The 12,061-nt window shown below is 39.5% G+C and overlaps 2 protein-coding genes across 2 annotated transcripts; one reads left to right on the top strand and one right to left on the bottom strand.

The window, feature by feature from the left end:
• Window positions 1–431: 431 nt before the first annotated feature.
• LOC148851200 (Tetratricopeptide repeat (TPR)-like superfamily protein) lies at window positions 432–7,496 on the top strand. The gene is made up of 3 exons (XM_088942571.1): window positions 432–3,681; window positions 3,874–4,268; window positions 6,596–7,496. Exons 1-2 carry the CDS (start codon window positions 2,028–2,030, stop codon window positions 4,200–4,202), a joined length of 1,983 nt encoding a protein of 660 aa, XP_088798697.1. The 5' UTR covers window positions 432–2,027; the 3' UTR covers window positions 4,203–4,268; window positions 6,596–7,496.
• A 2,908-nt stretch (window positions 7,497–10,404) lies between these two features.
• LOC148851199 (30S ribosomal protein S31) lies at window positions 10,405–10,950 on the bottom strand. The gene has a single exon (XM_088945315.1). The coding sequence runs from the start codon at window positions 10,846–10,848 to the stop codon at window positions 10,615–10,617; it is 234 nt and encodes a 77-aa protein (XP_088801441.1). The 5' UTR covers window positions 10,849–10,950; the 3' UTR covers window positions 10,405–10,614.
• Window positions 10,951–12,061: the final 1,111 nt, after the last annotated feature.

The raw sequence follows: 12,061 nt of genomic DNA, 5'->3' as shown, positions 1-12,061 counted from the left end.
GGCTGAAGTTGGGGTTTCGTCAAAATTTAGATGCGCCTGGCCTGAAAACCCAAGCTCAATGCAGTGTAATATTAGACTTGCACCCGTACTTCCAAGTTGTTATTTTCATTGGCAAGTATAGATGCCAAGTATAGTCAAGTCTAGTCAGTTCGTACCCAACTGCCTTATTAAAAATTGATTCGGTTTGCTTCTCTCCCTTCCTAATTAATAATTGGTTTGGGATTGAAACATCTGTCTTGAACCAAGTTCAACTTGATAACTTCAATTACTAAGGTGGTGTTTGGCTTTATTTTCAGAAAAATGACAATGCAATGATGTGAGAAAATGATAATTTGTACATGTGCTTGATTCTATTGTCGTTTTTCGAGAAAGTGGTGCCACGTTGGAGCCATGTTAGTGATAATACATTGTGATGTTCTTGAGAAAGCAAGAAAATGTCAGAAATTATGTTTCTCAAAATGTTTTTTTTTTCTTTTTCTTGAAACAAATGATGAACCAATCAGCATATTACAAATTTACAATGCACTTTCTGCCATTCTTGAAAATATCTAATGTGGCTCCAATGTGATACCACTTTTCTTGTAAAACAACAATGAAACCAAATAAAATCGGATTTGCTCCTCACACATTTGGTCTTCACAACCCTTGCATCTGTGCACTGGGAACGTTTCTCCATGAATAAAACATGTAAGTACGGAGATGTTATAGATGCGTCTGGCTGCAAAAGCTGTGAGGACTGATTTTGTTAAGAGAAATTCAGAACTCCCAAACACTGTATCCTCTGCTACTGTTGGAGCTGCAATAAAACCTGCATCAGACCCTGCAACCATGGCATGGTGGCATTGATGGACTGCTACCAGTAAGCTGGGATTTCGGAAACTCCTTGATCTATACTGGAGGCCAATGCAAGATTGGAGCTGCAAAGATGGACTGTTGCCGGAGGTAAGGTGAGATTTGGCCGGAATTCCTGCAGAGTTAAAGGTTACGGCAACGGATCTGGTAGCAGCAGCCATGAAAGTTCTAGCAAATGTCCCAACGACAACTGTTACTGGGTTTATCACTTGGAACATCTTCTTCCCCTTCCAACCTTGTTAAAGCTTCCATGGGCTCATTTTCCCTCTTCTAGGAAAAGTAGCGACGTCTCTCTTAGCATCAGCGACTGTGGTCACCTTGAACGTTGAAATCTTCCCTGTAGCCCTTAGTATTCTTGACTGCACACCCCCTGTGTTCCGGCCAGGTGACCCCCGTCTTTGAGGCCGCCCCTATTCCTTCCTCTTCATCCTCCACTACCATCCATCGAAGCTTTCTAGCCAGTCTAGCAAACAATGAATCTGACCCTTATGACTTTTGCAGTCAGGGCCTCGGGGATCTCGTGTGCTGCCTCAAGGTCCCCCCATTTCAAGTTTTCTTCTACAACTTCGGTGAAACCCCACTGTTTCAGCGGTTCCGATGACTTTTGCAGTCAGATTTTCTTCTATAACTCTATTATTTGACAGTTACAGCGGTTCCAATGGTAACAACGAAGGAAATGAGAAGGAGAGGTGGAGAACCGGTGGAGGTTAACACATATCTGTTAACAGACGTTAACGATTAAGAAGGAATTACTTAATTATCAAAAACAATAGGGATAGTATCAGCCAATTTTCAAACAGTATTAATACACTTATTCAATTAATTTTGGGTATGGTTAGTCAATTACCTAAATCATAAGGGTAGTTTAAAAAATTTACCCTTTTATATGTCGGAGTTTGGCTCGGGCCTGAATGTATTTTTTGTTAATAAAGAGGCAAAGCCCGGCCGTGAAGAGGTCTCGTTGGTGGGTTGTAAGTTTTCCGGTATCATGTCCTTCCGGTTAACCGTTGATATCAAAAGGAGGTAAACGAGCTTCTTCTATTCAAAAGCCGACCACTTTTACGAGCGACCCTCACTGCAAAACGGTTCCATCCAGCACTACAACTGCAACCAAGAAACTCCACCCATAAGAGATTAGTAGGAGGGTGGTGGTGCAGGAATTCGAAATTTCTTCCATGAAACCAGCTCCCAACGAGGTTGCGAAGCTAATAGGCAAAGCACTAATATCAGCTTCGAATCGTTTAAGACCAATTCGGTCATGGAACCCTTCACTTGAGCAGACACTCCACCAACTTAGTTGTCGAGACTCGCTCACCCCATCACTCGTTGCCCGAGTAATTGACCCGTATCTCCTCGATCACCATTCACTTGCTGTTGGCTTTTTCAATTGGGCTTCTCAGCAACCTGGATTTTCACATACATCTGTTACCTATCAATCTCTCCTCAAATCACTCTCAGTCTCGCGCCGATCCAATTTGGTTGAAAAATTTCTTAGACAAATCAAGGCCCAGAAATTTGTTCCTGATTCTTCAGTCTACGGCTCTCTAATTGCTTCACAGATTATTAGTAAGAAATCTCGGAGTGCTTTTGCAATACTCAATGAAGCGAATGAATTGGGTCATGAAATTGGACACAACATTTGTAACTCACTCCTTGCCGCTCTTGCCTCCGATGGGCACATTGATTCAGCCAAACGGATGTTTGACGAAATGTGTAACAGGGATATCCGTGTGAGTACTTTTGGGTTTGGAGTTTTTATTGGAAGGTTTTGCAAAGTCGTAGATCTAAATGAGACATTGAGTTTATTAGATAGGATTAAGTGTGGTAGATCGGAACTTAATAGGTCAATTATTGCACTTTTGATTGTTGATGGGCTTTGCCGAGTGTCTAGGATTTCGGAGGCTTTTTCAGTATTGGAGGAACTTAGGAGCAGAGAATACAAGCCTGATTTTATGGCGTATAGGGTTGTAGCCGAAGCTTTTAAGTTGGCTGGTCAACCAATAGAAGCTGAGAATGTCTTGAAGAAGAAGAGGAAGTTAGGAGTGGCGCCAAGGGCGAAGGAATATAGGGAATTCATTTTTGCTTTGATTTCTGGAAGACAGATTCAGCAAGCAAAAGATTTAGGTGAGGTGATTATAAATGGGAACTTCCCAATAGAGGATGATGTTCTTAATGCTTTGATAGGATCAGTTTCAGCCAGTGATCCTGATTCAGCAATTCTGTTTTGCAAGTTTCTCATTGAGAAAGAGAGGTTCCCTACTATTCTTACATTGAGCAATTTAAGTAGAAATCTATGTAAGAATGGCAAGATCAATGAAATGTTGGAGGTTTTTCAGATTCTGACTTCGAAGGATTACTTCTCAGATGTGGATAGTTACAATTTGATGATTTCATTTTTGTGCACAGCGGGAAGGGTGAAAGAAGCTTACACAGTCCTTCAGGAAATGAGGAAGAAGGGATTCAGCCCCAATGTCTCTTCTTTTAATTCTCTAATGGAAGCTTGTTGTAAAGAAGACCTTCTACGCCCTGCAAAAAGGCTGTGGGATGAGATGTTTGCGAGTGGGTGTCATGGAAACCTAAAGACTTACAACACTCTTATCAGGAAGTTCTCGGAGACAGGTGAAGTTGAAGATGCTCAGCGGCTCTTTCATCACATGTTAGAGAAAGGGGTAGCTCCAGATATTATAACCTATACGTCTCTCCTCGAAGGGCTTTGCCGAGAAGCAAAAATTGAAGCTGCTTGTGAGATCTTTAACAGGTCTACTGAACGGGACATTGCACTTTCGCAAATGATATTAAGTACATTAGTCCGTTCTCTATGCAGGGAAGGTACATTCTTCATAAATCGAAACCATTTATTATGAAACATACCTTTGTATAGCTTACATTTATAGACTTTTTTGTACTTGCATTTTTTTCCAAATTATTTTTAATTTTTCTCATGAACGTTCTAGTGTTTAATAGAGCTAGATGTTCACTATCAGTTCTTATTATTTTTAAAATATTATATCCTCCATACAGGTTATTTTTATGTGGCTTCAAAGGTAATCCGTGGTCTGACGCCTGATATAGAAAATCATGACTCCCATGTGATTTTTCTAAAGTCTTTAGTGAATGCTGGAGAAATTGGGATGGCCGTTGAACATGTACAACAGATCAAGGACAATGCATCTACTTTGCAAGCAATATGCAATGAACTTGTTGCATCTCTTTCTTCTTCCTTAAGGCCAGAACCAATCCTACAGTTGCTTAGTCTAATGCAGGAAAAGGGTCTTGTTTACAAAGATGATGCTTGGATTGGTGTGCACAATAGAATGTTGGAGGATTTTAGACGAGAGCCTGTTAAATAAAATTCCACATGATCCAGTGCACAATAGAATTGGTGTGCACAATAGAATTGTTGTGACCAATTCCAGGTAATCATTTATTAATTACTAATCACATAGCTTTGTAGTGACACATAGCCATACATCTTTACATGCAAGTGTTCCACCAACAGCAACAAGGCTTCTAATTGATATTTTTGCAATAAAATTTGCTCCTACTTTTTTCAATGTTGATGTAAATCTTGCAACATTCCACCAGATGTAAATCTAAGAGCATGCACATTCACATATTAAGATTTTCAGTATTCTTGGAACACTGATTTTGTTCTATGTTTTAAGCATGATAGATAATTAGTGTATATTGACATCATGGGAAGTAGCAAGAAAGATGAAAAGTTTAGGCAAATGGCCTCATATGATGAGAAATTTGATGCATTGTATTAAATGGATAAGGAAGCGACAATCACAGGAAGAGAGAGGAATCTATGCAACCTTGACCATACCTGACAAAAAAGACAAATCAGACACCATCAGTGACTAAAGTCTAACTAGAATTTGCTCTGTTTGATTGTAGACAAGGGGAGACATGGATTTTAGTCAGGAATTTGTAGTGCTTGATGCCAATAAAACCACCAAGGCTACCTTTTCAACTTACAAGAACAACCAGCTTAATGGAGATTTCCCACTTTCGGGATCTAATGGAAGCTATTGGTTTTCCTTCCTGATATAATATAGTTGAATCATACCTTTAAGTTTATTGGGCATTTGGGGTTTTGGTTGTTGAATGATATGAAATATATTGGATTTATGTTCTGTTGATTTTCTAAAAAAGAAAAAAAAAAAGAGGAACATGGATTCAATTAATCCATCTCATATTGTAATATGATTAAGGGCATGTTTGGTTTTTGGATTTTGAGAGGGGGGAAAGTTGGTCAATGGGATTTTGCAGGTATAGAAGAATGCAGTAGCTCAGAAGATCGAGAAGAGGCCTTAAGATTTGAAGTTCCAGTCAGAAGACTTGGGGTTGATTTAGGCCAAAGAAGAACTTCTGATATCAAGGTTAGGGGTGATGGTGATCCTGAGACTTTGAGGAAAGGAAAAGAAACAAACGGGTTCCATCTTGTCCATGTGTCAAAAGTTTTCTCTCGTTTGAAAGATGGGCTTGTTGGTGCAGATCCCACGAAAAAATTTAAGAAAGTATATAAGAAGAGAGGTTCAATAGCTAAAGGTTCGAAGACGAAGATAACTGAGCTCTGAGTTGTTAAAAGTCAAGATCTAGGAGGGAAGGTTCAGAAGACACCGGTGTCTGAGGAAGGTTTGGTTCCAAGGTCAGAGACTGAGGATAAAAAGGAGAGGGGTGATCAAGGCAATGTGGAAAACTCATCTGTCTTCTTTAGCCATTGTAATTGAGAGGGGGGAGTGGGGATTAAATGTTTTGTTGACGGGGAGGTTAAGGTGGGCAAGAGTTTAGGTCTGTTCTTTTGGGGTGGAGAGGAATTCGCTAGAAGGGCTTTCGAAGTATTTGAAAAAAACAAGAGGGAGGAGAGCTTAGGGAAGATCACTGTTGGGAAAGGAGGAGAGGCATGGAATGAAGGAGATGGACAAGACAATTTTCTTGAAGAAGACATTTAAATTGCTGTGTAACGATTGGGTTTCTCCATTGTGACTTGGGTGACCAGGGCTCAAATCTTGGAAACAGCCTCTCTGTATGTGCAGGGGTAAGGCTGTCTACATCTGTCCCTTCCTAGACCCTGTATTGGCAAGAGCCTCATGCACTATGTTGCCCTTTTGTTTTAGATATGGGATTTGTAATTTAGGCTCCGTTTGGAAGGAGTACAAATACAAATATGTAGAGTGCAAAACCTTGTATTTTGTATGTATTTGCACTGTGCATATTTGCATTTGTACTCCTTCAAAACAGAGCCTCAGGAAATCTGGATTGAAGCCTCTCTATCCTAAAAGCTATAAATATTTTGGTTAGTTTTATCTTTCCTGGTAATTAGTCCATATATTTTCTCGATATCCAGGTTTATTTTCCAACAATACTACATTGCAAAAGTGCCTAGGGTGCATACATTAATTTTATGTCTATGCTAACGGGTATTTTATCCTCTTTAATCCATATGCTTCTTTCTTTATCAGCTTTAGTCACAATAGCACTAACCTTGCCAAATTCAGGTTAGAATCCTGATATTTCAGGTTATTAAAAACCTCCATGTTTCCTGTGCATTTATTTATTTAAATGTGTTTCGATTGTCTTAGTGATTGGATAAGTAAATGTGTTTCTCTAAAAGAAAGAAAGTCTGAGCTTCTACTTACCACTGCTGTGCTTCTTTAGACTATATGGAAATCAAGAAATTTTATTTTATTCGAAGATGCTAACTCCCCTCCCCTTTTGATATGAGCTATGTTTCTAGGCAAGTGAAGATATTGATAGAGTTTGAAGCAATACTCGCCAGATTCAATATCCAGAGACAATGGCAGTTCAGTTTTCCTTTTTGCGTCCCCTCTTGTAGCAGGGGTTGGTAAAACTTAATACAGATGGAGGTTTTTTTATTCCAAGTTTGGTGAGTTTTTTGTGTCATAGCCAGATATCAAAGTGGGGAAGCCTTGAGGTTTTTTTATTCCATGTTGGGCCTTAATTGTTCCACAAACAGAAGCTATAGTGATTTTGGAAGCCTTGAATTTAGCAAGAAGTCTGGGTTTTGACAGGGTGATTGTGGAATCTGATAGCAAGGTTCTGGTTACAAGCCTTAGGGCTAAAAGTTTCAATTTATCCCCAGAAGTGTTCTTTCTCGTGAAGCTGAAGTGCTCTCAGTCTCCTGTTTTGTTAGCAGGAAGCTAAACATGGTGGTGCACTCTCCGGCTAGGAAAGATCTGATTGATCAAGGTTCTTTTGTCCATCCTTGCCCGGACTGGGTTGAGGCTCTAGCTAGAGCAGATTTGATTAATTTATTGTGGTTTCTCTAGTTTTTGTCTATGCATTTTTTAGGTTGCTTTGTAAGTCTGGACCTCTGTTTCTTTGAAATGAATATTCAGGTGTTTTTAGTACCCCAAAAAAAAGGAATCGTAGGGAAGTATGGACTACTTCAAGACAGGAGGACATGATTCATTGTTTATTTTCCAAATATGTAAAAGTAAAACCAAGAGGAAATCTTCATGATACGCTTCTATGGTTGAGATTGCTAGTCCCAAGGTACTTTTGCCATTGTAGTAGAGGTCATGTCAAATATGTATCCCAGATTTACAAGTTTATACATTTGAAGAATTTACACGTTGTAATTTACAAGTTTATACATTTGAGTAATTTACTCTTCACTGGGCCTGAGAGCATTCAAATTTTGACGAATGTTCAACTTCAACTCAAGTCTACCCAAGTTGCATAAGATGATTTTATATAGAACATTTACAATAAATTCAAAATGCATAATAACCCACTATCACAAATTAATATGCATAATGCATCCAAACTTAAAGAATATGTTATACGTGAATGGCAAACCAATAGGTGATGGATGAGTGGTAAAACTAAGTCATATGAAGGAACTTGGGAGTAGCTCCAATAGGTGATAAAATGAGAGAAGGTAGATTGAGATGGTTTGGTCATATGCATAGAAGAACATCTACATTAGAAACATCCATCTGTTACAAGTTGAAGGGGCTAAAAGAGATAGGGACAGACAGAAAAGGACTTGATTGGAAATGATAATAAATGATTCAAGTGCCTATAGATAATGCAAGAATGGATGTCATATAGCACTGAAGAGAAAGAAATGGAAAAATAGGATTAATGTACTCCCGCCCTCTGATAAGTGGCATATAAGAGCTAAATTTCGAAAAATACAACTAAGATCCAGTGAACAAACCCTGTGTTCCATTTGCAGAGGGGAAATCTTCACTAGTGAGTACAGCTCAAGAGATCCACTAGGAGGTCAGTTCCACAGGCACGACCGCATGAGGCACCACATTTTGATCTGTTTCAAACAAGATTTTTAAAACCGAACCAGACAACTAACCATTCAGGGGTCTGGTTTCTAGGTCGAATGGTCTGACTGTTCAAACTGAACAGACTGTCCGTTCTGACAAAAAATAAAAAAATAAAAAACAGCCAAAAAACACTGGACAGTTCAAATGGTTCGAATGCCTGGGTTAGTGATTTGCTGACCAAATCAACGGTTTTTTGCCAAAATGATGGTTCTGGGGCAAAATGGACAGGTTCCCGGTTTTTCGGTCCAGTTTTGAAAACCATGGCCTCATGTGATCATTTCCAACAGTATGTTAGTTACAAACTTGTCTTGAGACCTCACTAAAAAGGAGATTACCCAATGTTGGTCCCCACTATCTGTCTAGGTCTGGAGACTTCATTCATGGACAGAAATATAGGTTTTATTTATGCTCTAAAATCGGACTTGAGGAAGAATTGAAGGTGGTTATTGATTGAGGATTGCCGGGGAATTGCAAATGACTCTGAACTGGAGACCAAATATTCTCATGTTATAGCAAAGCCAATCAACATGCTGATACAGAACTAATGTGGACCATTGGAGAAGCATTACTGAGATTTCTTCTATTTTGTAATTTCATTTTCATGTTATTGCTTTAGCCGACTCTTGGGGCTGATCTGTCCCAAAATATGTTTATTTTCCTTCTGTTACCAAAAAAAAAAGATGCCTTGCTAGACCATACATGCTTCCAACAGACTTTGGTGGCTGTTTTATGTATTTGGATCTTGTTTTTGTGAAAAAAAAAGTAAGGTAGTATTATTTCTGAAGAAACACGTACAAATGGAGGAGCATACACAACATCAGATGTCCATAAACTAACTGAATTTAGAATCGGAAACATGTTTTGATTGCTAAACTCAGGAACAACTGATAACTAAGAAGCAAGTTTAGCCACAATACAATTGATCAACTCATCAGAACTTTTACAAAGATCATTAAAAATTCTATTGTTCCTCTCAGACCAAATAGTGCTGACCACTGCGGCTGGAATGGTCCTCCAAATGATTTTTCCTCTTTTTTGATAGACCCGAAATATACCAGCTGTGAAGAAGTTCCTGAATCGATCCTGGCATCACCCAGTTAATGCCCATCACATGCAAGAAGTGAGACCAAATCCTTCAAGCAAAAGAGCAATGAATACATAAGTGATCCATGGACTCTTCCATTTGACCACAGATCCCACAATTTAGGTCATCCAAGGTGATTCTTCTTCTCATCAGACTGCTTTTTGTTAGACATTTCTTTAGAGTTGCAGCCCAAGCTAGGCAATTGATTTTGGAAGGGGTAAAATAAGATGCAAATGTAGGATGGAACTTCCTGTAAGTTGGGTAATGGCCTTTTTTTTTGTAAAAAATAAAAATTATTTTATGTTTTGATTTGATTCAACATTCTGTACGACTTGTGATACGATTATAATCTTTAAAACATTTAAAGACATGTTTGCTTTTGTGTGTCTAATAAACAGTTAGGCTCAGTTTGAAAAGAGTACAAATAAATACAAATATATACAGTATAAATTCATACAAAATACAATATTTTATACTCCAAACTGAGCCTTAATAATGTTGGTTGTCCAACTAATTGGATGTGTACCAACTCATTCAAAAGTTTGGGTCATCAGAGAATCTAGCCAGGTGGTGATTTGCCATGACATGTAATTTCTTGTCTCGTCTGTGCATAATTTGGATCTTGAGCAAGCAATGCCTGTTCATGCATCATAGGCTCCAACAATAACACAATCTTGTTATATATGCACGTTATCGCCCAAACACAATCTAGTTATCTCCTGTTAAGCTGTTTCTGAGTTCAATACTTAGAAAAGAAAACTACGATCGATCTCTTTTTTTTTTTTTTTTGTAAAAGTAAGGATGAATGGTGAAAAATGTAAGAGTGCTGTGAGTGTAGTCATATAAATTTGTGTATTGTAAATTGCAAAGAGTTTGGTTAAGAGAGTATTGTAATTGTAAATTGTAAATTTGCTCAATTCAGTACATTGGTGTAGGGTACTGTTGAACTTGAGATGGTTCTAGTTGCTCGCGCTCTCAACACTCAACCGTGTGCAGTATGCTTCGTGGTAATTGCTTAAATTAACCACTGTCGTAGCGGAATTTGGTGAGACAGAGGATGGTAGCAGGAGGGGGGGGGGGGGGGGGGGGGGGGGGGGGAACTTTTACCAGGAACATCCGGAGTCGCAAGTACAAAGTTAGAATTCGAAACCCACATTAAATAGAAAATTTTCCACACTTAATTCATCTGCATTCTTCGATTACGAACTCATGAAAGTATTCATTCACGAACCAATGAGAAAATATACAGCAGCTTCTACTCAGAAGGCCATAGAGGACGAAACCCTAACCCTAGAATCATATGTGAGAGAAGAAACTCTGTGCGTCAAGCTTTTTTCTTTGAAAAATTATTAATGAAAAATCAGATCAGATAAGCTTGAAGGGGAGAGGCCACGGAGTGGATCTGGGGACCTCGACCTTGTCCTTGATCCTCTCGATCTTCTTCTCCTTCTTCGGTCTTGCGTTGCCGTAAGATCCCTTGAACCGCTTCCCTTTCTTCGTCTTCTTGTCCCCTCGACCACATAGTACTGGAAATGGCGCTGCAGCTCGCTCCGTCATCATCATTCTCCTGGCTATCGCGCTACACCACTGCATCGCCATTTTCCGTTCCTCCCAACAACACCTCAACCGCAGTCTGCAGAGCTATACACTCACCAACTTAAGACCTGCTGTAACGTGCAAAATTGTAAATTAATAAATTTGGTTACTCGATGTAATTAATATACGAATTACGAAAGGGCACCGCCGTAGGATTATGGGTTCTTTCTTCCCACTCTCATCATCCGCCGTCCAACTTTATTACATCCTGCTCCTACTGTAGAAAACTTTGGAGCGAAGGCTGAACGAAGCGAACATTTATGAGATCCCGTTATCTGTTAAGGTCCGTTTGGTTTTTAGGAATAGGGGTTTGGAATTGGAATGGGAATAACCGAATAAGGGTTTCCAGGAACAACTATGATATCCTGTTATTCAGATTCCTATCGTTTGTTTGATAGGAACGGGATTCCGATTCTCATTCTTAAAGAGAACAGGGATTCTCACATGTGTATGGGGGATGTGATACTCATTCCATGATCAAGCAGTAAAGAACTCGTGATAAAAAGCCCACAAACCCTAATATTATTATTTTAAAATAATAAAATATTATTAAGGCCATGCTTGAAATTACTTAAAAAAATGATTATTTTAAAAATAAGGGTATATTTTTAAGCCCAATCAGATGGTAGACTAGGTTGATCTACCAGAGGAGGATAAAAGAACTCGGGGTGGCTAACCTGACGAGGTTGCTCCGATGCTTAAGTTAGCAAACTTGTTGCGAGCTGAAAATTGCTGGGAATATTAAGAGTTAGAGAGCAGAGAAATCATGCATACCTTGTGCCCTCGAGGTTGGAGCCTTTATATAGTTGAGTCATCGCGGGTTTCGCGGAGTGGTTCTGGGATCCTTGTCACGATGAGATCCATTTCCGCATTAATTGAGGGATAACGTTGCCAACTGATAAGGCTTATCAATTCCACCCGAAACCGGGCAGGGGGAAGATAAGGCTTACCATTACAAGGCATGATTCCGTGAAGCCCGAAATCCGATGGAGAGATTCCTAGGGTCGTCACGTAGGAGTCTGAGTCAATATCCCCGAACTGATGCTCTTTAGTTCCAAACTGGAGTGAACGCCGAAGTGCCTTGGGACCGAGGTGGTCCTGATGCGACCTCGTACCAAGGTGACTTCGTCCCGAGGTGAACCGTGCCGAGGTGGTTTGATTATCTGAGCTCGATCTGTTGCGGACTTGGTATGTCGGGCTGAGCTATCATCTATTA

The sequence above is a fragment of the Nelumbo lutea genome, chromosome 5 (genome assembly GCF_056320005.1).
Source record: "Nelumbo lutea isolate HS-2025 chromosome 5, American lotus-T2T, whole genome shotgun sequence".
In the NCBI taxonomy this organism is placed as follows: domain Eukaryota; kingdom Viridiplantae; phylum Streptophyta; class Magnoliopsida; order Proteales; family Nelumbonaceae; genus Nelumbo; species Nelumbo lutea.
Note: the sequence above shows the minus strand (reverse complement) of the source record. Positions and strands in the feature narration are given on the sequence as shown.

Excerpts from the sequence above, each read along its gene's own strand:
- LOC148851200 (XM_088942571.1), top strand. The coding sequence starts at position 2,028 with ATGAAACCAGCTCCCAACGAGGTTGCGAAGCTAATAGGCAAAGCACTA. Across the intron at positions 3,682-3,873 it reads CCGTTCTCTATGCAGGGAAG|GTTATTTTTATGTGGCTTCA; the intron begins GTACATTCTTCA and ends TCCTCCATACAG.
- LOC148851199 (XM_088945315.1), bottom strand. The coding sequence starts at position 10,848 with ATGGCGATGCAGTGGTGTAGCGCGATAGCCAGGAGAATGATGATGACG.